The 26370-nt window shown below is 33.2% G+C and overlaps 2 protein-coding genes across 3 annotated transcripts in view; both read right to left on the minus strand.

The window, feature by feature from the left end:
- LOC149419231 (uncharacterized) overlaps positions 1–21671 on the minus strand; it is a 54605-nt gene extending 32934 nt beyond the window's left edge. The window contains exons 1-2 of the mRNA XM_089638162.1: positions 20966–21671; positions 20059–20185 (exon numbers count right to left, since the gene is read on the minus strand). Of these exons, the coding sequence (XP_089494288.1) occupies positions 20059–20185; positions 20966–21671 (833 nt within the window). The remainder of the gene's footprint in view (positions 1–20058; positions 20186–20965) is intronic.
- Positions 21672–22097: 426 nt separating this feature from the next.
- Positions 22098–26370, minus strand: part of LOC149419232 (uncharacterized) — a 61545-nt gene continuing 57272 nt past the window's right edge. For both annotated transcript variants that reach the window (XM_089638163.1, XM_089638164.1), the window contains exon 4: positions 22098–22218. The gene's annotated coding sequence lies outside the window, so the exon portion shown is untranslated. The remainder of the gene's footprint in view (positions 22219–26370) is intronic.

Consider the following 26370-nt stretch of genomic DNA (forward strand, 5'->3'; position numbering starts at 1 on the left):
GTTGACATTATGGTATTTTCTCTCGTCTATGTACTGGACGTATCGATTTGGGCGATATCGCGTTCCCTCTTCTCCCAACGCTTTGGACAATCTTGCAGTATCCATCATCGTAACAGTTGTGAAAATATAACATGGTAGGTTTCGAGATACTTATGTACACACCTTTTGAGACCCATGTATCAGACAGGCCAAAGAAATTGATTTTCTGTGCAATAATGAAATCCGATACTTGAAAATGTTGGATTAATTTCACCAGAAGGAAGCTAAAATTGAGCATAATTTAGACACGCGGACACGCAATCAACACACTAAGTTCAATTTACTCTCTTCTTCAGTATTCAGTATTTAATATATCTGTCAAGGCAAATTGGGGTTCGTTTCTTTCGTTCGTCACTGGACTTAAAATTTATTATGTTTTTCTGTAAATATTTATCGACCGCAAAAACGTTGTCCTGTTAACTCTGACGGGACACTACTATGGGAGCCTTTTCAAAACTTTTTACGTTAAAAAACTTTCAAACAAGGAACTCAAATTTCATACATTTTTCAGACTGGAATTTATAGAATAACTCAACTATTTTCTCAAAGTCATTTGCATCATTAGCATAGCTTATAATAAATAGAAGGTAACTATGTTAACAATAAATAATCAAACCATTTTTATTTATTTTAATCAAATTACGCAGTGGTTTTATGAACAGCATATGTAGTCTGATTAGAAAGCAAAAGCTCTGTCAATGAATTTAGTAGGAACTACGTATATCCGTTCGCGTTAGAATTAAGATCAAGGTTGTACTAAATAAGGCCATAGATAATATTATAGATGAAAGGGAAAGTAGAAAAGCTGGCTAGTAGAGTACCTAAACAGTGCATAATTTGAAAAGCGGAATTTCTATTTGAAATTTGAATGCTTTCTCGGAAATGCATCAGTGGCTTCCTAAGCCTTAAGGCGATGCCATACCTAGTAATGCAAAATCATGTGTTTTTGGTTTGAAAATTTGGTCGCCTAGAAATGTTTCAGATGCTTTAATTAAATACTGCGAGTAGAATACATCTTGGCCTTTGAAATAATGGAGTATTTTTTAGATAAGTCTTTTTATAAGCCCAGAAAAAAATAATGTATAAGGCCTATGAAAACTGCTTTAAAGTTCAAAATCTCCTACTTACGAACCCATTTTCGGTTATGATTTTATTGTATAATGTGGCAAATTAAGTTATTTATAAAATGATCGAAAAAAAAATTAAATATTTATGCCTGAACATCCACAAAATAAAATAAAAGGTACTTTTTGGCCATGTTTTTTTCTTGCTTAAATCAAAACGGGCGGATGGTGATAAGCGTGAATTTAAACCTTATCGCCATCTACGTAAGGGTTGTTATTGATAGCGGCTCAATTTAAAATATTACACGACGTAGTGCATCGCCTTAAGGCTAAACGTAATTATGCGTTGTTCTGAAATTTAGTTGAATTCAATGAATTTCATTGAAAACAGACTAATTATGCCTTTCCAATGCATGCGAGATGCAGCTCAAACGATTTTTTTGAAAAATAATTGGAAGTTTTCAATTTTGGTTATTAGCAATTCCGCTTTGTTACCTACTCTTGCGAACAAAGCGGCATTGTTTTTTGCTTCAGACCTGTTGTGAGAAATTTAGACAAAAAGTTCTACAAAGATTTTCTACAGAAAAAAGTAGCATACTTTTTTGCACAAAGCTTTAAAAAAGGTACTAGTTTTTGTTTTGGCTCACACAATAGCTCTTTATCTTTTGGTAGCCGTTTCACTATCCGATTAGTGGTGACCGGATAACTCATCAAAATGACAATTATAGAGGTGTGTTGAATTGTGATTTTGAGGAGTTATCAAGGAACCCCGATTAGTCGCTAGTCCAAGTAGCCCGTAAACGGGCATCACAGGTTAAATATTCTGCTACCTTCCCCTAGCTAAGTACCAAATTAATTCAAATTCACCCTTTTTCGCTTGTAATGATCGTAGTATGGGGAATTCAAAATGTTGTCAGGTTATTCGTAACCTGGGAATGGTTGTCTAAGAACAATCATAACCCTACCTAAATGCAAGTATATTAATCATTTTTATGATAAGTTTCTTGTATGATGTATTAGGCAGGCGCCATTGGTCACCCCGAGTGGTTCGCTTAGTTTGGTGACTTAGCACGGGTGCACTGGTTCATGACCTCTCAATTTTACACACTTTTACTATCCCATAATTGTGGTTCTTGAGTGACTTGTTTCATATAACAAAGTGAAAATCTTTAATACTTTTTCACTGAAATCTATCGATGTTTTCACGATGCGAGATGAGAAGCTTTCTTTCAGAGACTTTTGACGTTTCACCTTCAAGAAATCGATGGCAGATTTCTCTCTGAGCGCAGCTTTCCCTATCACAGACCGCGATCTCCGTAGGTCCATAGTATGTATGCACATCGAAAATAAAGGAACACGATAGGTAGGTACCAATTGAAAGGTAAGGTTGTATTTGAAACGTAGAGATCGCCCGAAGCGTGAAATTAAATGCTACGTTTTGTGAATTTTTTGAGTCGCCATCGATTATTTAGTTTCTGCCAAATCAAAGTACTTACCAGAATTAATTTTGGAATTCAAACAAAAGCAATCCACTTTGTTTACATTCGTGAAACATCTGTGAACTAGTTGCATTATTTAAGATTTCAACGATACGACAAATACCGGATTTAATTAGTATTGTTCATTTGCGAATAGGAGGTGCAGGTGTTCAACATATTTGGAGTCTTTTGAGAAATATATTTTAGTTAATTAGATTTATATAATATTTAACCTCTCACGCCTATTTCCGTTTTGCAATACAAAACAAAAAAAGGAATATTTCTGAACGTATCTGAAAATTAAAAACTGTTTTTGAAAAGTGGTGAATTAAGCTTTCAAATTAGAAATAAATACAGTTGTTGTCAAAATATTAAGATATTGAATTTGGACGTAAAAAAATGGCTCAACTTTTTTGTAAAATTAGTAATTCAAACATCATTGTGACCTTATTTCTTTGTAAAAATTATTTTTTGATCGTTTTTTTAGTTACATCGAGGTGTACATAACAATTCTTTTGAGTTTAACTTCTCGATTTGACTATAAAGCATGGAGTTTTCTCCTTCCAACACCGTTTAGAAGTTTAGATCATATTTATCACCATGACAGTACACACGAGATACAGCGATTTCTTTGAGACCATATGATCTATTCCCAAAAGCGAACAAATTAGCCCAAGGGGTTAAACAAAATAAGTAATCTTGGTTGATTTTTGAGCTGCCCCCTTTTTTAACCAACGTTTCGTATATATTTGCGGTGTTTATTATCAGGGCAGATTTGCGCAGTGCACAGTAGTGTACACACTGTACAGTATGTCCTGATGATGGCCCGACTGGAGGCTTACTGACACGTTTTTATAGAAAGAAAATGCCACAAGAATTAATCAATTTAACAACATTTGTAAAAAAAGCAAAAACTTTGAAAAAAAATACTAAAAATATTATTTATGGTTTTGTCAAGCGCCCATGGAGAAATAAAAAAGGATAGTCATGTGTTCGATAAAATAAAAAAGATGGATGTATGAATCCATCCCTCCCACTGGGCCCCTCTCCCTCCTACAAGGCGATGTTCCGAAAGCATCCCGCTGGAAAGGTTGAAAGGTATTCCTCAACCAGTCTCTCCCGCTCCATCTTGCCGCATTTGTCGCCAAGACCCGGACAAACCTCGCCCCATGGACTCCTGCTAAGTCACCAAACGTAGCGAACCACTTGGGGTGATCTATGGCAGTGGTGTTGGTCATCCAATAAATTGTTCTTGGGCGGCGGTACCCATACCTGCCTCCCAAATCGAAAATTTTGTATTTAATTTGGCACTAGAAAGTTGAATAAATAGCTCACAGAATTATATTGATGCCAAAAGATGGAAATTGATGGATTTTTGGCGAAGAGGTATAAATAATTCATTACAGAGGTATAAATTGAATTCACTTTGTTTGTTATTTTCAACGATGATTGCGTTTTCACAACACTTTCAAATTTCCCTTAGTCACGCTATTTTAAACATAAATTATGCCAATTTAATATTCATTAACTGTAGGTACTTAAATGAATTACTATTCAATTATCCACCGAGGTTTTAGAGATTCCATTGTGGTTTTCTTTGAGATCTTTTGTCATGGAGAAATGTCCCCCAAGCAAATCATTTCAAAGATCCAACGCGCCTTTCTTTCTTAGGTTATTGCATCGATGTTTATGCCATTCAGAGTTCAACTATTGCATTGAACACATTTGTTGTGTTTGTTGCTATGGCACTCTCTACGAAAAAAATACCATCTGGTACTTTTACTCAAGTAAAAATAGACGTGATCGTAAAATTAGACAGTGCTATAGATGTGACAACGTGAAAGTTATTTAGGAGAAAATATTATACTACTAACGCAGACCGCAGACACGTGAAAATGGCGGGAAATTTAAAATCGAAATTAGTTTAGTTTTCGAAATTTAAAATGTTTTTATTATTATGTGAGTTTAATAACTGCTGTCACTGAACACTACATGCTTAAAATAATAACGAATACCCAAACATATTTCTGTGCTACTGGTATTTTGTTCTTGTCGGCAGGTTCACGTTTGGCGTTTATTATTTTGTATGTTTGCTATGCATAATTGTGGCATTATCGCCACTGCGAAAATTAATACAAATTACCCCATGATTTAATATTTACTTTATTTACAAAATACTTAAGGCGATGCACTACGTCGTGTAGTATTTTAAATTGAGCCGCTATCAATAACAACCCTTACTTAGATGGCGATAAGGTTTAAATTCCCGCTTAACACCATCCGCCTGTTTTGATTTATGCAAGAAAAAAACATGGTCTTTTCTTTTATTTTGTGGATGTTCAGGCATAATTTTTTTTTCCGATCATTTTATAAATAAATTAATTTTCCACATTATACAATAAAATCATAACCGAAAATGGGTTCGTAAGTAGGAGATTTCGAACTTTAAAGCAGTTTTCATAGGCCTTATACATTATTTTATTCTGGGCTTATAAAAAGACTTATCTAAAAAATACTCGATAATTTCAAAGGCCAAGATGTATTCTACTCGCAGTATTTAACTAAAGCATCTGAAACATTTCTAGGCGACCAAATTTTCAAACCAAAAATACATGATTTTGCATTACTACGTATGGCATCGCCCTTACGCACACCCGTGAATATTATTATTCCAATAACAAATTTTGATACAAAGACAATAAAAATAAGTAATTAGTTATATATTTTATCGTGCCTGAATTTTCATATAATCTGTTCCAATTTTGAAAATGACACATTAAAAGCATATCAGGGTAGGCAGAGAGGACGGACTGCCAAACATTTCGGTCTTGGCACTCACTCCTTGCCTCATTCGCATTCATTCGTCGTCTTCTATTATTCTGACTCTTGACATGGCCCGACTATCTACCCGAAGTATCTGATTCACTTGATCGTGCCATGTATTCCTTGGGCGTCCCTGACTTCTTCTACATTACATTTACGTCATATATTCTCCTTACACTTCTTTCTTTCTTCGCTCTACATGCCCAAACCATCTAAACGTCCTTTTCTTAATCTTGCTCATTACGATTACATTGGCCTTGCATTCTTTGGGGATCTCCACATTTCTCACAAGATCATACATGGTTTTACCACACATACGCCTCAGGGATCTCATTTCTACAGCATTACTTTCATTATTCTTCTACCAGTTTCCATGCATCACTGCCATGCATCAGGGTAGATACCAGTACTCCATTATGGACTGCTAGCTTCGCTTCTTTGGACATTTTTTTGTTAGCTAGGAGGTCTTGGTTGAGCCCTCCATTAATGGAGTTACCTGCATTTACATTTCTTTCAACTTTGTCAGCTTTCCATTCTCTCGTAATCCTATCTCTTCCCAGTTCATATGCGCTTTCTCTATAATACGCAATAATTATTAATCCTGGAATTTTTGTTTGATGATGCCAAATCGAATTGTTCAGTAAGAAAAACGTGTTAAAACTATTTCAAACTATAATTGTATAAAAAAAGTATGAAAAAGAGTCTCAAAATATAAAGAACTGTAGTTCTATTTTGGGATTCTTATTGTTTGAGAGACAGTGAATGAAAGATATCAATAACACAAGAAAGCATTCATCTGCCCAAAGCGGTGATATAGATTAATAATTCATTATGTCCTTTGTGTAGAGACTAAAGATGCTGCCATCTCGTCTCCGAGGAGATGTGGACCGCAGAACAGATCGGGGGCGACCAAAAAACGAAAAGAAAGTCGGCCGGTGTGGTGCGAGCTGCAAGCTGCTGAAGAGAAAGCACCAGTCGGGGCAAGGTGAGATAGAGAAGAATAGTTGTAGCTAGCTAGTATTAATTGGAATTAACTGTTTATCTAGCAGTTTTATTTATAATATACAACAGCTGTGCATTCGTCAAAATTAAGAATTTATTGTATTACCATGACAGCATGCCCGTGCAGATGACCTCCGTTGATCCTCGGTGAGCGATAGGGAGGCTGCGAGCGAAATAAATTAAATTAAATTTTATGATTGAGATGAAGTAATTTATGCGTGGGTTGTTTATTTCTGTGCTTTTTAGAGTGGTGTACTCTGGATCGGCCTGGTGAAAGTTCATAATTAAAAATCGAAACGTTTCTTGGTACTTCCGGACCATCCTAATGCTCATCTCCATTCCCTCGCAACTCCGTTCAACCTAACAATTTACCCCATTTTGCTGATGCAAATGGTGCCGTTGGATGCGATATTCATACGAAGAAAAATGATCCTGTTACAAATGACAGCATGCCAACTTCCTGATACAATATTAGTAATTCAAAATATATTGAAAACACGTGTTTTTTTCCTAATAAATATCATGACGGAATGCGACCATATCAGTATGTCGATATCAATATCAGTGTTTGTTTGGACACGTTTTCCGCCCAATAAAAAAAGCTTTTGGCTGATACTTTCTTAGGAACTCTTTCAATTCATTCATTATAGGCCTGCAGTCCGATTTTTAACAAGAAAACAAATAATTTGATCGGTATTTTAGTAAATTAACAGTATTTTACATCAGTAAGTTTTCTCCATGCATTTAAACATCTCGATAGCGTCAATAGATTTAAATAGTAACTACCTATCTAATTAACTAATACTCTTGCTTCACATTCACATCACACACTCTAGAAATGACTCGACTAAAGTATTTGATTCACTTGGTGGTGTATTGATTTCCTCGGACGTCCCAGACTTCTTTCACAATCCACTTTCGCGTCTATAATCCCTTGGCCCTCCTGTCTTCGTCCACGACGCTGTAAATTTACAATTTGCTAGGCGGAAATGTGCCCCGGAAACTATTTATTGGACAACTGTCTAATGTCATATGTAACCCTTAAGGGTTCGATACGTTGGATGACTGAATAGCGGTTGCCGGGTCCATTGGATGAGGTGTGTCTAGTGGCGGGCATGATCGGAAGAGGCCGTTTGATGGAGACCCCTTGACTCCTCCAATTATACTATCTCGACATATCGTCATGCACCGCGACGAGAGGGATGAATTCATACGTCCGTCACTCGTTGATACACTGACCCACAGCATCCCAAGAGATGAGTGTGTAGAGGAAATGATAAAAATGTCAAACAATTTAAGCATCCTGCCCCTGAGCTTACAGTGTGAATCAAATAATTACACCACTAGGTCAAGGATCCTGGTATGTAATATTGCGACAATTATACTACGGTTTCAGGCTACTATTCTGTTATATATAGATATCACACAAATGGTAACTCTTATGCTAATGTAGCTGATATTTTTAATATGCGTCTATTGAAATATAAAGCGGTACTAATTAAAACATTTTAGCAGTGCATATTTTAACGAGGTCCACTGTATAACAGGTTTTTTTGTTTTTGTTTTGTTTCTTCTTCATTTCTTTAATTAAGTTTGTACTAATGTATTTTCTTTTGACTTAGGTATTATTATATAATCTAATAACTTTTCTTTTCTCTATTCTTTCTATATTGTACTATGACTGTCGTTAACTATTATGTATGTAAATGCCACCTGTGCCATTGATTATAAATATAAATGCTTTTATTATTAGAATGATGGTAATGAAAATGACAACGTGAATTTTAATTTGATGAGTAATGACATTTGGATATTAAAAAATAAGTTTAGATGTATTGTAAGATATAGAAAAATTATTATTTTATAGCTAATCTTTTACCGAAATGAAAACAAACTGTTATTTAGATATTAGATCGCTAACATCAATACATTAAATGCCATGAACAATATGAACGGCAGATTGACAGCTGGTATGATACGAATAATTAGACATTATTATTGGTAACAGCTCTATTTTAGATAGCTCTAACCTACTTTCGTTTTATCAAGTGCAGCAGTACTCACTAAAATGAACAACTGCAGATGTAAATGGTTGAAAAGCAATTAAATGATTTATTAATCAAGAAAAGTGTCTAGACTATCTACAGATACGTTTTTTAGTCTTGACACGTTATCAAATATAAAAAAATATTATACTAGCTCTACTTAGCCAAGCGTTGCTGTGACAGGTACAGGTACCTGTTGCAGGTAGAAAAACAATAGCGCTTGTTGATTTTACGTCCAACAGATGGGGCTGTTTTTTCAAACAAAGCATGTTTGTCCAACAAATTAAGCTGTTTTTCAAAAAAGCATGTTTTTACCCCTCACAGGTAACATCTACATAATACAGGTACATAAAACACACGCGTTTTCGTTTGCAAGGTTGTGTCAAAATTTCAAAGCAATCGGTGGAAATCTTTAGGATACATAGAATTTTGAACTAACGAAAATTTACATTTTTTATTTACATAGATAACCTCGTGGGCCTGCGGACGTTGTCCTGCCACAGACCGCATTCTATGTGGGGAAGTTAAAATTTGTGGTTGTATGTACTTTTGGATGAAAAATCTGAAAGAAAAAAGATTTCGACAACAGCGCCACCTATCGGGTCCAAACCTACTCTATGTTTCAAGCTGGAACCAACCATACACATTCAGTTCATTGAAATCGGTTGGGAGGATTCGGAACAAAGTGACACGTGATTTTTAAAATATTATATAGACTAACGAAATTCAAGTACATTCATCAGTACGGTGGTGGATATTCTCAGCATAGCCCTGATCACCATTCCAAGTTCCTACTTTCCAACTTTTCTCTTCCCCACTGCATTCAGTCTTCCAGCAATCCCTGTGTTGGTGACATAGTCCTACAGACTTTTGAAAATTGGGAAAAGTTGGTAATCGTGAACGACTTATCATATAAAAAAAGATTTGCACCAAAAATTCAATGCCTTGACGTGAGTTAATAAACTGATGAAAATAAAATCAGCTTTATTGATTGAGGAAAACAAATATTAATTATGTAACTCTACGGGATGGGGAATGCTGAAATGGATAGACATAATATAAGTTAAAATAAAGAAGGTGGATAACTTGGTAATAATCAATAATTCAAATTTCAGTTGTGTGACTATCTGCGTAACTCAGGTTCAATGAACTCAGATTTGCTTTGAATTTAAGTATCATTTTAATTTCTGATTGTGTGAAGAATTCAAACTATAATACATTAGGTATGATTTCAGATTTTCACGGCCAAAAGTATTATAGTGATTTTTTTTCTCCTTCTTTAGCCAACGTTTCGGATAGCATTGTAGTGTCCATCATCAGGGCAGATGTGTAATCGATATGTAATAGATCGGAATGCTGTCCGAAACGTTGGCTAGAGAAGGAGGTAGCGCAACACGGCATAATACCCCAAAAACAAATCACTATTATACAACATTTTGACAAAAAGTATTTTAATTGTTATTTCCCAAATTGGAACTGATGTGTCAGGAATTCATGCAAGCGATATACAATACGTATATTTTTTTTACCAGAACATTGTTTATTATAAATTTAAAATGTGTAGGTATTGATATGGTTTGAATTTCTTAGTACCATTTGACTGCGCGTATCACTGGGAAAAATGAGTATTGCTTATTTATTAAAATCCTGAAAAAGCCGATTTCCTAATAAACTATTAGTACTTTCATAATATATCGTAACACGTGTTCATGCAGGTTCGTTTATCTTGTTATTATATGATGATGAAATGCGAACATATTAGAATTTTTATGAACACGTATTCCGACATCGTTGTAACACATTCGCGTTTTACTGATAGTTTATTAGGAAATCTGTCAATTCATTTCTTAAAGGCCTCCAGTCAGGAAATTCAGTCCCGTTAATAGTCAGGAAAAGTAATTACACTTATGATACTAGCGCAGACCCGTTAAAATCTAGCGGGGTATTATGTTGGTTAGAAAATAACGCTTTCTTCAAATTAACGGTTTCTTGAAAATAACGCTTTCTTGAAAATTGAAAAAGTACAGACCCTTTATTTTACTCTTCAAAATTTACCCTTAGAAATTTAAACAAAAGAAGAAAACATTTTTTAAATGGAGACTCAAAATAAATTTCTGCAAAATTTTAAAAATAGTTTATGAAAATTATCGCTTGTCTGAAATATATACACAACTAGTTCGAATTATAAAATGGAAATTTAAATAATTTTCTGTTACATTATATTACAGGTATTTTATAGCTGAATTTTTTTTTCTTTCTCAACACAATTTTGTTTATGAATTTATTTATCTTAATAAAATAAAATTATAATTGATTTTTCAATTTCCTGTCTCCTGTGTCGAGAAATATGTAGGAGGTACTTAAATCAGTTCCATTTTTGAAAATGATACTTAAATTCAAAACAAATCCGATTTCATTGAACCAGAGTTACAATCACTCATATAGGTACATCCTAATAAATGAAATTAGTATTTTGATAATGTAAAGCTAAACGAACAAGACACAGAAAAATAAAACAAGTAAAGGTATAAACTGGGAATCGAACCCAGGATATCTGACTTACCGGTACAACGCCTTTAACCACTCCGCCATATATAAGTGTCCCATATAAATAAAAATTGGAAATTATCTTTATCAAAGACACTATCTAGGTTACAAATAAATTCTTTAGAATTTTGATATAAGCCAAAAAAATGGCAAAAAATAGTGAAGTTAATTGTGAATTTGATGAAATTAACAAAAATGACATAAAATAATCATAATTTACCATTAAAAAAATGTGTTTGACCACTTCATTTTAAGGCGATGCACTACGTCGTGTAATATTTTAAATTGAGCCGCTATCAATAATAACCCTTACGTAGATGGCGATAAGGTTTAAATTCCCGCTTAACATCATCCGCCTGTTTTGATTTATGCAAGAAAAAAATCATGGCCAAAAAGTGCCTTTTATTTTATTTTGTGGATGTTCAGGCATAAATATTTAATTTTTTTTCGATCATTTTATAAATAACTTAATTTGCCACATTATACAATAAAATCATAACCGAAAATGGTTTCGTAAGTAGGAGATTTTGAACTTTAAAGCAGTTTTCATAGGCCTTATACATTATTTTTTCTGGGCTTATAAAAAGATATTATACTATCTAAAAAATACTCGATCATTTCAAATGTATTCTACTCGCAGTATTTAATTAAAGCATCTGAAACATTTCTAGGCGACCAAATTTTCAAACCAAAAACACATGATTTTGCATTACTAGGTATGGCATCGCCTTAATTACATTCAGCCGGTTTCAGAAGTACCCTTCCTTCAACAGGAGAGTAATAAAACTGTTGTATTAGAGGTGTTGTCCCGTAAAGACAAAGATCCTGGGTTCGATTCCCTTTTGAGACCGTTACCTTTTTTATTTTTCTGTGTCTTGTTCTGTTTCATGTTTCGTTCAGATTTATTATTATCTTCTTCTTCAATGATGCATTACATATTAGGTATAACATTGAAATTTATTCCAATTTTTTCAATATTGTTTATTCCAGTTCCTACTTGCGCCAGATCTATGTATAAACGTTTAGGAAGGTAGATTAGACGCCATGGGTAGTTACTAAGCCATCAACCTACGCATGGTTAAGAGCCGTAGCAAAATGATATGAAGCAAGTTTAACTTTCCCCATTATTTATCATTATTAATATTATGTACTTAGTTTATTTTTAAATTTTGTATGCATAATAGATGAAAGCGAAGCCTTGTACAAGGGTTATCAATTTATCTAACTTTCACCTTCTAAATTAACTGCCTTCTTGGGACACGAGTGATTAGTGCTTCTCGTGTTGGCAGCTGTGCGCAGCAAGAAATCTGGCTGACAGATTAACTTTGACAATACACTATATACACTAATTATTGTTGTTACGATATTTTAAAATTATATTATTACCGACTATATACAGTGCGCTCACTTTGGGGGGTGATTCTACGTGATAGTATAAGTAAAAAAGATTGATAACTTTTTTCGAAATTCCTTGAAAAATTTTTCCCATTGAATTTTTTTTCCGTAAAATAATACTTATTTTCCCATACAAACAATTCATCTTTTTAACCTAAAAACGGTGATCGGGTATGTCATCAAAATGACAATTCATCTCACCTCCAAAAAGTGATATAAAGTCATGAAAAGTGATGAAACAAAAACTAGGTTAAATAGATTACATAGGTAACTCTTAAACCTAGTTTTTGTTTCATCACTTTTAACGACTCTATATAACTTTTTAAAGGTGTGTTGAATTTTAATTTTGATGAAATATCATGTTATATCACTAAAAACTACCGCAAAAGGTTAGAAGTTAGTTTTAAGGTAGTTTTTAAGGTAACTTTTCCCCCAGACATCCTGTATGTATTTTTTTTCTGAAGAGCAGACGGTTACCGTAGAGTTCCCGTGAGGCCATCTCTCATTAAAACTCTTTCTCTAGCAGTAACCAGGTCCCTTTTTATGAAGGTTTTCACCAGGTTTGTCATTGGATACGTGGCTATGTCTACTGGTACTACAATGTGTCCTCTCAGGTATCTGAGTCTTGTTCCCAACATCTTGTCACCTTGCAAAAGAGTTTAGTTCTACCTCTCATTGATGAAATTAAATTTACTTTGATCGACAAGTCACAGAGTAGAATACATAGAATTAATTTTTAATTTCACTCGCTAATTTTATTAACACCTTCTCGCATATATTGACTGGCTTAATCTTAAATCAAAACTGAACTTCCCAAAAGCTTACTTACTTATTTAAAAATAAATCGTTTCTTTACTCAGTATACATAATACCTTGAAAAAATGCTTACCTAAAAAAAGACAGTTTTTTTTAGGTATGCGATTATATTGTTTTTAAACAAAAACTAACTAATTAATTTTCACGTTTATTACATTCATTCAATACTCCACACAGGAGGTCCCGTGGGAAATAAATTCCCTCAGGGTTTATGTCATCTTATATGAATCGATTAAAAACACGGTTCGATGTTCGATAATCCAATATTCGGTAGTTTCACACGCACCGTAATCGGATGTTTAGTGTGATAAAACATTTTGTAACTTACAGCTTCTACTTCCAATCAAGAAAACAATTCTACGTATACTAATAATATACTGTACGTAGGTAATTAAATTGATGATCTAAAACGAACTGGATTAAAGATATCGAGACATATCTATTTAACCAAAATTACAACAGAAACAATAGACCGAAAAAAAATTCTGGGCCTAGGAAAAAAGGTCTTATATAAATTAACGACATAAGTTTTCTATAATATTATATATGATATCATTATGGTATAGATCGCGCTTCCGGATATTCTCTGTACAATTTCTTTTATATTTTACCACGTCTAGATTTCTTGCAGATAGCATATCCTAGCGTAAAAAGAAATATTAATAATTTAACATGCGAACCGAGAAATTGTACTTTCTAAACGTAAGCTTCTCATCATTGTTTGAGTTTGTCAGTTGTAAAATGATTTCTTTTCCCGTAAGTTGACAACCATTGTCTACCAAAGACTCGTGTGTTGTGAGTTCTGACTTCCAGGGGTATTAGTGTAAGACAATACCTACATAATACGCCTGCACAACCACCAAGGCTATATTTTTGTTGTTATTACTAAGAAGTTGTCGGAGAATAGAATTTGCTCGCGAGGCCAGAGGTCGACAGCATTACTATAATTATGAAAATAATAGTCACACCATTAAAACAATTCTTCGCATACTTGCAAGGAAGAGTTCAAGCAAGTTGTGTTTGGGCATTGGTACAATGTTCATGGAATAAGACATTTAAATAATTAATTAATCGTAATCGTTTGTAAACAACTATGAAGCTGGAGGGAGTGGGGAGAGTAAGGATATCAGAAAGACAAATGGTGGTAGGTATCTACTTGGCTTTTCATCTGGTGACAATTCACGGCTTAAGCCAAATCGGTCAAAGTTTCGATTATGAGATGGATACAATAACAACTTAAAAGCGCACAAGCGAGTTTTGCTCCCATCTCTTTTTTGGTACCTTCAATCCCTTCGTTATCTGCTGTTTAAATATGACTTCTGTCGATTTTACACAGACGATGCTACACGCAAAAGTTTGAACACCAGTTACAAGTGAAAAATGTTTTTGCATTCAGCTCTCCTAGAAAGTAGGTGTATCTATCCGGAATGGGATTTATTTTCGTAAGTTCTCAGAGACTCCGAGGAAAATAATTTCTCTTAGGGATTATATCATCTCAGGGGATGCTTCATGGAGGGTATTTTTAAGGAGAGGAAGTTCTGGGAAGGAAAATGGTATGAGGGGTGGGTAGGAACCTGGGGGTCAATGTGTCCAGGATTTGGATTGCATTGATTGAATTGGCGTTACACAGGGTGTCCAGGGGTAAAGTGCGATAACTTCAGGAGGTGATTCTACACAATGGTAGACGTAAAAAAGATATTTAAAACGAAATTTCTATGTTTATTTTCTCACACACAAAAAATCAACTTTTTAACCTACCAAGTAAGTATGGTACTGTATATTATCTTCATATATAGTTAGTAATAACATAGATCATTGTAAAAATATATTATATATTTGTACAGCGCCCTTGAAGTGATTTTGCACAAAATCATCCAAATAGAAGTCAGGATTTATTTTAGTACAGAAATTCTGGGACTAACTACCATATGTTTCTTCTTTGCCCAGAATACTAATGGAGGGAAACAGTTATACCAAGTCAGTGGAGGTCTTTCATTTATGTTTAAACAAATATAAAATGTTGTTAATGAAGCTGTTCAGTTATGTACAATAAATAATGTATATTTCTTAATATTCTCATGTAAAAGCTCCGAAAAAGGGCGTTAATAAATAAATAAATAAAAAACCTTAAAACGTTCGAATAGAATGTATCGTGTATTAAAAAAAAGATCCTTCTCTCTGCTACAGCGCTGGGCTTCTCTATAAATTTCTGTCTTATAGTATTTGAGCAAAAGCATATTTAAATATATATATGTGGGTACTTGACTGTACGATGGTTGAATAAGTTTTATTTTTTTAATGTCTACGATTATAAAACACACCGCTGCGAGTTTTTTCCCATAATTAAGATCACTAGAATAATTATTATGCAATTTCGAATTGAACCATCCCAAAAAAGAAGTCTGCAATTACGTGGTTCGATGTACCCAAATAATAAAAACGTAACCACACGTACCTAGTCGTAGGTTCATGTTGTTTCTTATATACAAACAAAAAGATAACAAGCTCATTATTGCTTTTTATTAGCCATTAGTCTGTATGTTACGTATGTACTCGTAATTACTATGCGTAATTCAAAGCTGACTTCTCCATTTGGACAATACAGATAATAAGATCAATGATAATACTAAATGTTTCGTAACACTGAAAGAGGTTTCGTATACACGGTGTCCGGAAACTAGTAGTACAAGCGGGAAACTGATGAATATACATCACATTTAGAGTCGATTTTGTGGTATAAATTTTTGTGTTTGATTTGAGCTTTCGTTTTCGAGTAAATCGAGTTCGAAGTTGGAATTTTTTAGGTCAAGTTAAAAAAAATTTTTAACTCTTAACAGTTTAATGTATCTTAGGCTTTTTAAGATAATTTTTTTTAACCCTTTAGTCGCTGAAAAAAAAATTAAAAACCGAAACGCTCAATCAGATTTTTTTTCTATGTACATTTTCCCTTTTACATTTCTTGTTTTAATTGCGAGTACCTTCATAATCTTAAAAGATATTATGTCTAAATCTCTAATTATGTTAAATTCTTAAGTTTTTTTAAATGTATTAATAAGTTGTCCTCTCTTAACCACAAGCTTCAGATTTTGTAAGAGAGTGTATAAAATATGCTTTAATATGTTATATTTTGTAAAAAAAAATGTGATGTATATTCATCAGTTCCCCATTTGTACTACGAATACCGTGTAAAGTTTATTCCATTTCTTAATTTTAAAAAGTCGTAGTCGTAGTAGTAATGTAGTTTGTGTAACAACTAAAGCTTAACTTCCTCCGAAATCAAAAGATCTGCTTAATATCGAATTATAAATAAATAAATCAAAGACGGGTTGTTTCAGAGAATTTGAACAAATCTTCAAATTTCAAAGTTAATTTTTAAGTTCTGTTATTATTTCAGTCATTGAGTTAGTGTATATACATCAATGATTTCAGTTCTGTCAAGTAACTGGCCTATAATGCTATAATAACAGAACTTGACTAGGACATTCACAGAACTCGCAAATTAACGTTGAAATTTGATGAATTGTTCAAATTCTATGAAACAACCCATCCTAAGGACGGGTTGTTTCGGAGAATTTCAACGTTCATTTTCGGGTTCTGTGAAAGTTTAATTCAAGTTCTGTGATTATATCATTATAGGCTAGCTGCTTAACAAAACTGAAATAAATACAGAACTTGAAAGAATCTTTCACAGAACTTGAATATTAACTTTGAAATTTGAAGAATTGTTCAAATTCTCCGAAACAACCCGTCCTTAGTCTTTCTTAATATAGCAAAGGTTTACGTAATTCTTCGATATTTATTATTTCCTGGCGTGCATTCTTACTTATTATGAATCTCTCCAACTCAATGAGCAGAGTATTTTCCACGAACACGTCAAATTACGATTAGAACAAACGGAAGGCTTTTTTTATAGTAAGTAGTAAAAGTGAAGACGGATTTTTTTATAGAACAATAATTACTAGAATGGTGGCTGTATCTATGTGCGTGTTTTATTCGATCAAAGATTACATTATGAACTTTTAATCTCTCGTATTCATCACACATTTTCCGATTGTGTATTGCATTCGCATAGACAAATACAATTTCACACTTTTCCAAACATAGTTCGAAAGGAATTTTGATTACAGAGAGGTCATGTACTATTTTAAATTACCGTCAAAACGTTGCTTTAAATGTCTTTGATCGTGTTTGTTGACCAGACCCCACTCTCTTCAGCCTCTAAATATACCCTTGCTTTGTTCCCTACAGTTAACTACCGATAACACATACTACGTTTGGTCGACAAAACTTTAAATACTCTACAAGACAAGACTCTACAACATTCTTCCAGACAGCATAAAACAATGTGATTCACAAAAAAATTTCAAAGATAATGTAAAAATTTGAATTAAAAATAAGAATAGGGCCTTTACCGGTGCATTCACCCAAATTCGCAGTTATTGAAGTCACCATATTACTACCACATTATTGAGCGAATACTTCTTAATACAAGTATAGGTATGTTCAATGGTATTAGGAACTAACATGAAAAATTCTGCCTCAACACAGACTAGCCTAGTGAGGCGGTATTTGAGAAACCACAACTGTACTTTTATTTTCTATTTACCTTCAAAATATTATGTTTGTATTAATAGTTCTTCATTTTTTTTAATTTTTTAACCTTAAATATAAAAGTTACAAATCAATGTACACCATAATATGTATGTATAGTTGTAATGTGTAAACTTTCCTAAATAAAGATATTATTATTATTATTATATAGTTGGGACTCTTCTGCGGTATTCACTAAAAGAGTCGTAGAGAAGCAACATAGTTTCGAGTATAGTGATATTTTTCTGAAGAACGCCATGAAACAATAAGATTGAATAACATTTTAATGCTACCTTAATCACCCATTTGCGCAGTAAGAAGTGGTTATTTAAAAGAATTGTAAGTAGGCACCGGAAATGTTTAAATATTTAAAATAATGATGTAATCTGCAAAATAAATAAAATACCAACATCCGAGATATTAAAATAATATCAGTTAAGTGCAGGAAAATATAAATAGAGTTGCTGAAACGTGAAATAAATATCACAATTCTGCACCTATTTTATGGCCCATAGTTCGTTCTTTAGTAGCTACCACCTACCAAATGATTATATGGTATTTTGTAACTGCCTCAAATAAACAATGTTTTCTTTGTTTTCTGATAATAGTGGTATAAAAATATTATTCACTATTTCCTCTAGAAAATACAATATTCACGCACGGCGAACTAGATCTACAAATCAAATAAGCAATTGCTTTATTACTATAGACTACTTTTATATAAATTGCAACAAATAAATATTTTGCCGGGTTTATTTTACGGTAGCTTGAATTCAATTTGTTTTCCTGTCATTAATATATTCCTTCCTGTTTTAAATTGATATTGACTTGATATCTGCTGCATTCGGCAGTTATTTTCTTTACATATTTGTATTTTATTTAGCAACAGCGCAATATATCTCCGTTTTTTATATGTCACGGCAGAAAATTGAACCAATTATGATTTGAACCACCGATGATTTTAACGTTGCAACTGCATGAATGTATTATACATCAATTTTAGAATGTTACGTATACACAACCGAAATTATTATTTTCTATAAGACGTACTGACAGTAAGTTGATCTAATAATAATTTTTGACAAGCATAGATAATAATACTAGGTACATTTAAACGAGCTACAAAACTTTGAAGCAATGGCGTCAAGAATATTATTACACGTAGCCTGGTGTGTTTACCGAGTACAATGAGAACACTGCCCAAAAAATGAATGGCGATCAAAAGTACAAAATTATACTTCCTTCATCCCAAACATTATATATGAAACGAATTGTTAATTTCCATAGATATGGGAAAAATATTCAAAAATGATGGACAAATTGGCAGAATTCTCTTTTAATATGAAAAACGATCGATCACTTAACCCATGACTTCCCATGGTTCGACAAAACATGGTTCCCGGACCGATCGAATATGGGTATTTTTGAACGAACCTAAGTGATCGACACTCATCGTTTAATTCGAATACTTGTTACTATTCAGACCATTAAGAGGAAGCTACAAGCAAAAAATGTATATTCTTGGTATACCTTATATTGTCACGAATGTAGGTGAGTCTAGAAACGTTCGATTTCAAGCACAAACGATTTATTTATTTTGTATATATTTTTATAAGAAACCAAAAAACTTAATCAAGGGAAACTGTCCCAGATAATCTTAGAAATAATACTGTAATTTTTAAAAGTTGTTTTCTTTTCGTCTTCATACATTTTTATTATACAAAAACATGTTTTTAATAGTTTAAATTTATATTTTTTATTGAGTTTTAATTTAATTTAACAGTAATTTGTATTTTTTTATTTGTATTCTACTAAAGGGAAACGATAGGAAAACCTTGTATTAATAATGTACACCAATTCGTTATGAAGATTAATCAACATAGTGATTTAGCATTAAGCTTCGCGTTAAGAAGCAGGACATGTTATTTCTTCCCTTTTAAAAGAAATGCCTGATGGGACGGTGGATGTATTTGAAGACAGAATATGTATTAAATTCAAATCCTTAACCGAGAGGAAAACATGAAAAATTTGAATGCTTGAAGGCCAGTTGCTTGCCAATGTCTTTCGAAGATTCGTTAACAAAAAAAAGTTGTTCAAACTCGAATTGGTAATATTTATCAGAACACTAAACATATAAACATTTAATTTGTTTACTTCCCAAGAAAAAATCATAATGAGAAGCCCGATGTACTCGTTTTGCTGATACATTGAATAACAATTGTTGACCGAAAGGGAAATATATAATGTGGGTTTGCTTACTTCTCTTTGAGATGCTTGGAGGCCTGCAGCGCCGCGTATCCGTACATGGAAAGGTTCCTGGCCTCCTCGGATTGCCAGTTGAAGGTGGCCACGTACCGCGCCGGGTTGTCGGACTCCAGCCACATACCTGGAGAGGTCATACAACATTACTTTATAAACGAACCATTTATGTCCCCGAATCCAATCTCTGGATAGTGAGATTATAGACCATGTATATATATTATCGTCAGTTATTTGAATCGTGCTATCTTCTGCATATATCTACACTTTTTTCATTATGAACGGGTTCTAAGTAAAATTTACAAATGATATGAATTGCTAACTGATTGTTCGAATTTTGGATAATTAATAGATTTTTTAAATGTTATATCACCGATAGAGGTGGCATGAAGCAATTTATAAGGTAGAATAGAATTTACTGTAAGATAATATGGGCAGAATTTTGTCGAAGGATAAATTGTATTGAGAAGAAACATCCCGCGAATATGCCAAAAATAACACAAAATTAATTCGACCAAATTAAGAGAAGAAAATTATTAGAAATACTGTTGTCTGTGATATTCGTTCAGAAGATAATTTTATTATTGCTAAAATGCTAAAACGTGATTATGAAGTCACCAGCCGCCACTGCTTTCCAGCACTCTACACCAATAATAATTAATTTTGTAGAGTGCTCGAATGAGAATTGTTATGAACGTAAGAGTGCATATTTGAAATTAATTGTTTGTCCCCGTTGTAATGTTTGACGTTTTTTGTATTTTTTAAATAATGGATAGTAAAAATGAAGTATGCCTCCCATAACATTAAACGAAATGCTCCATTGATTCCGGTAAACAAACCAAATTCATGTTCTTAAATATATATGTTTGTTTTAGCTGTAACGCCGCTTTTAGGAATGTAAACTTACCCATATTATACAACATCGGCTCTTGTACTCCATAAAGTTGGTTCATTTTATTCAAGCCATAGTCAATCGCCTCCAGAACATCTTTGTCCTCTTCCAGTGGAGAACTGTTGATCAGACGATTCTCTACTGACTCTCCACTTGAACTGAGGTTGGCATCATTTGATATGGAGAGGTCTTCGATTACTAAATCGTCTCCCGATTTAATTAATTTTTCATCATCCTTATTTTTTTGTTCTACTGTTTCTTCGCTTAAGTCTAATAAAGTTTTGTTATAAATTAATTCGTTTCCATTGTCTTTTTCCGATGTAGTAACGTTTGATTCTTTTGAACTAACGATATTTTCTTTTTCATTATTATTTCTTACTTCACTAATATTTACAGAAGGTTTCGCTAAAATACGAGTAGGTTTGTTATCTATAATTACATCAATTTTGCTTTTAGATTCAAGTTTTACAATATTTTTTTCTTTTGGTCTTTCTGTTTGCTCACTGACAGGAATATCACTAGAGAGCGTTGTCCAGTATTGAAAGATGGTAATTTCGTCATTGGTGAATTCACCGTCCTGCCTCGAAGTTCTGCCTATTGGTTCCGTCGTAAATTCTTTTTTATCGCTCGTGACATCATCGGCCTTTTTGTCAACAAATAAAACTGACTCAAATTTTTTAACTTGCTCGGGTGAGGAAACATTTTGCGAGCCATCGAGCATTTCATCAAAATCATTTTGTAGCTTTATTAGTCCACTACTTTGTGGGGTAATAATTTTATTTAATTGAGAAGAATTCTTGGCTCCAATTGGAGAAGTGTTATTACCTTCGACGTTGAGTAAATCATCAGAACCTGTAAAGTGTTCAGTGATTTCTTTCGACGTTTTTTGTGTCGGGTAATCTTCCGTTAAAATAACCCCAATAGTTGAAGTTACGAAATTTGGAGTCGAATCTTTTCCGGTAGCAGAGTCATCATCTATTCCGTCTGTGGTTGACTGGGTAAAAAGTTCACCAGATGAATCACTATGATGCAACTCGTGGTTAACTTTGGCACCTCTTACGAGATAGCTGATTGTTTCGTCTCCCAGTTGGTTGCCAGAAACTCCGACTGTTTGACTGCTGCCGTTTGGTGGTAATAGAGAAAGAGATTCGTGGTTTTTGGTTTGTGGAGAGGATGTGCTGTCAGGATGCTGAATAGAAGAACTGTTTGCTGAGTGATGTGTGAGAAGAATGGCCGCAAACAGAGAAGCAATCCTGATGGTTGAAAAACTGAAATAAGAGAGAAAGAGAAATAATATAAATATTTTGTCGGTTATATAAACGTAAGAATGGGGAGGACATATCACTTTTACTAACTTTGACTGCCTCAACACAGGCTAACCGCTAGCCTAGTGAGGCAGGTTATGAGAAACCTAAACTTTATTTATTTGTTAACATGTATTCTTAGTTATAGTTGCAAATTTCAATATTTTTATTATTATTACTTTATAGGGTTAGATAGATATTAAATCAACAATCGATCACATTTTATAAATCATACGACGAATACCGACAAACTATTGATAGTTTTATTCTTATTGTGGTGTTTGTCATCAAAACATCCATCTTCATATAAATGAGTTATTATTGATTTGATTAGAAATAAACAACTTATAGTTTCTTGCCCCAGTTCTAGAATTTATTAAAAATAAAGATTTTCCTTAAAAATTAATAGTTACATACCCACCCATTATGCAGCTACGAACGGGGAGAAAATCATAAAAACTTGATATATTATAAAATCTGCATTAACTGATGAATTGCTTTTACGATGAATACTATTCTACACAATATATCGATAAGAATTTTGCCGGAAAACACAGGTCAATGACTCCAAGCAACAATATGTAAAACAAAAAAATATTAATTATCATTATAGTAGGTGCTAGATTCAATCTCAAAATTATCCACAGTCAAAATGTGTAAACTTTTTCCAATTAAGAACTTGGCTGATAATTTTGTAACTTAATTTAATATTTGCAAACAACTCACCGTTTCAAAGCACAAAACGAATCCATAATTATTCACAATTGTGTCAATCCTGATTACTTTTTATATAAAATCAGTTTGCATCATTTGTTGCCGAAGGGACGCAGCGAAAACATTTTAATGAAAACGAATTAACATCTTGATATTTCCGCTGTATTGGTAAGTTAGTTTTCGCGCCGTAATAATAAACTTCAAATTTCCCGCCGTTTCACTGTTTTAGTAAAGGGTCTTAATTATTATATTGTCTATGGGCGCGTTCTTTATTTGAACTTGAACTTGAGAATGTTGAGATGCGACTAAGCTAAAGAGCAGTTTGCCTCGTATTAATCCTGGGGCTCTTTAGACTAGGAAGCTTCGGACGCTCCGATATGGAAATACAGTTAGGCGACCTCTCGTTGTCGATGAGGTGTCGATGCCATCTTCTCTGCCATCTCATCCTGTTCGGTGTTCACGGGTGAGATTTGCACGAGAGGAAGAGGAAGAACCGTCTTGCGTGTCGTTAAACTTGAACCGAAAAAAGTGTGACAAAGCAGCGCCCCAATAAAAAAAACACTCAGTCGGGAAGCCATTAAAAGTTGAGTATATTTGCAAATTACACGACTCACATCGCGTAACGAACATGCTAAAATAGTTGTAAAAAACAAACAAGGTGTTAAATATGAAAATTGTATCTTTACTTGTGTATCTCATAACTGAAGCAGAAAATATGATTGTCTCTTCAAAAAAACCTCTATAACAGTGAACTCAGGCGTCTAAGATTTCTAGATATTTTATTTTATTTTAATCGGTTTGATTAACTTGATCATATTTTGTCTTTCTAGGGTGATATCTATTTCTTCTTTCATTCTCGTTGTGTATTATTTTGTTTATCCTCCACTATTATTGTCAAAATCATCTAAGCGACTCTTTTAAATGTTTCACACAAAATTTAGTGCATAATCTGTATCACAAAGTTTGTGAATGCTTTTGTAATTTGACCGGTTATAAAAACTTCAGCCAAAGGCAGAATCATTATTATTGTTCGGATCCGATTTTCAGCTGCCAATAAAAAAACTGTAATTACGTATTGATGTTCCTGGTACCGAACACGTTAACGGTGTACGAGGCTTCGAGCGAACACGTTAATGATTCATTGTTTGTTTATCACACCTGAAGACTATCAATATACTAACTTCCCAAATCAAAGTTAATTGAAGAAGATTTTGTAACGGTGCGTATTAAAATTAAAGACGGTTCTATGATAACTAAACATAATGACAATTCAACATACCTTTAAAAAGTGGTATAAAGTCATTGAAAGCGATGAAAAAAAACAAACCTCGAAACCTAACTTGCGTATCCTATTTAACCTAGTTTTTGTTTCATTACTTTTCATGACTTTATATTACTTTTTAAAGGTTTGTTGATACATTTAATTTGTTAAAGTGAACACGTGTATCGTTTTGTTACATTTAATTTGCTAAAGTGAAGGCGTATAGTCTGTTGGTACATTTAATTTGCGAAAGTGAACGCATGTAGCGTATTGGTACATTTAATTTGCTAAAGTGAACGCGTGTAGCATGTTGGTACATTTAATTTGCTTAAATTTGCGTGTAGCGTATTGGTACATTTAATTTGCTAAAGCGAAGGCGTGTAGCTTGTTGGTACATTTAATTTGATAAAGTGAACGCATGTAGCGTATTAGTACATTAAATTTGCTAAAGTGAACGCATGTAGCGTATTAGTACATTAAATTTGCTAAAGTGAACGAGAGTAGCATGTTGGTACATTTAATTTGCTAAAATGATGGCGTATAGGATGTTGGTACATTTAATTTGTTTATATTCGCGTGTAGCGTGTTGGTACATTTAATTTGCTAAAGTGAACGCGTGTAGCATGTTGGTACATTTTATTTGATTTGACTTACTGATAACAAATATAAAAAAAAAACTTTTTAAAAGTAGTTTTATTATCCTAGAAAAAATAACAAAATGAGTGTTGTTGTATTAATGCTTCGAATTGTCACATTTTATTGTTTTTGCACAATAACTTACGTCAAATTATGTTCTTGATACTCTTTAGAGTAGAATTGTAAGTACTTGTACGTGAGCTCTACAAATTAAAATATAACATCCTTTTTGAGGATGTTTTTTGCAATAATCGAAACATCTGTCCGGCGTCAACACAAGGAGTATGTGATTTAGTTAGAAATTCAAAGTCTTTTAGGAAATGCTTCGCACTTTTGAATTTTGATGTCTTGTTCCTTCGCAGGCAGTGTAAAAAGAACATCTTCTCACAATGAAATGTAAAGATTATTGCTTCACTATAACCTAACCTGGAAGATATTTAACAACGCAACTAACGCAATGCGTTACATGATTGACTGCTACAATAATGTCAACGATTCTTTGAAACTACTTAGGAATAGGCGCGTTTGTAATTGACATGGACTCAGCTTAGTAAGTACCTTGAGTAGTAACGTAACGCACAAGTAGTCGGTTAGTTACTTTTAGACTGCATAAGTATGGTCGATGTGAGACAATAGCGAAAATGAATAAATACGATTCGTAATCGTGGATTTGGAATAAGAGAAGCATCATCAAAACGCTGTTGAGGCGCCATATTATTCAGTTCAGACAAAAAATATTGAAGATAGCTTCCAACCTTGATGAACATAAAAATCAAATCAATTCTTTATTAATAGAGGGACAACAAGGATAATGTATGACATCATTATTTAGGACAATCGCACTTTTCTGAAATCATTTTGGCTAAAAGTGCTAATAAAATGATACGTGGGGGTGAGGCAGGAACCTACAACTCATTTAAAAAAATATTATTATGTTTTTTTATAAAAATCAGAAAATATAGGTAGGTAATATACTCGTAGTATTTTTTTGATAAATTACTTTCGTTTATTCACGAATGTGATTAGAGAAAATGTGCGTTATAATTGTTACAAATATTGTGAAAATTCATTAAAAAAATCATAGAAAAAAAGTATATTTTTTAATTTTAAGTTATATAACTTGGTCTCTCTGATTCCACGCATTCAAACTGAGATTTTTTCGATTTTCATACTTTTTTTCACCGTATCTGTTCTTTACACAGTCAAAAACCGGAATTTTTATTCCTCGTTCTTTATGATGATTGCAAAATATATTGTTTTGATGACTCTGGGTTAGTGGTGTCTGATTGAATACCAACAAAAAATCGATACATCTACATACGTAAGTTTAGGAATATATGTATGTATATATATTTCTTATGTTGTTATTTAGATCTGTGTTGTGATTTCACACATACAAACCTGTCTTCGCAACGTGGTTTGTTGCTCCCATAACCGCCACTGCAAAGAAAGTTGATCATTTAGCAGTGAATCGAGTTTGAATATTAAAAAATAATTCATTGTTT

Source organism: Hesperophylax consimilis, chromosome 12 (genome assembly GCF_061612785.1).
Source record: "Hesperophylax consimilis isolate HC1 chromosome 12, BYU_Hcon_1.0, whole genome shotgun sequence".
Taxonomy (NCBI): Eukaryota; Metazoa; Arthropoda; class Insecta; order Trichoptera; family Limnephilidae; genus Hesperophylax; species Hesperophylax consimilis.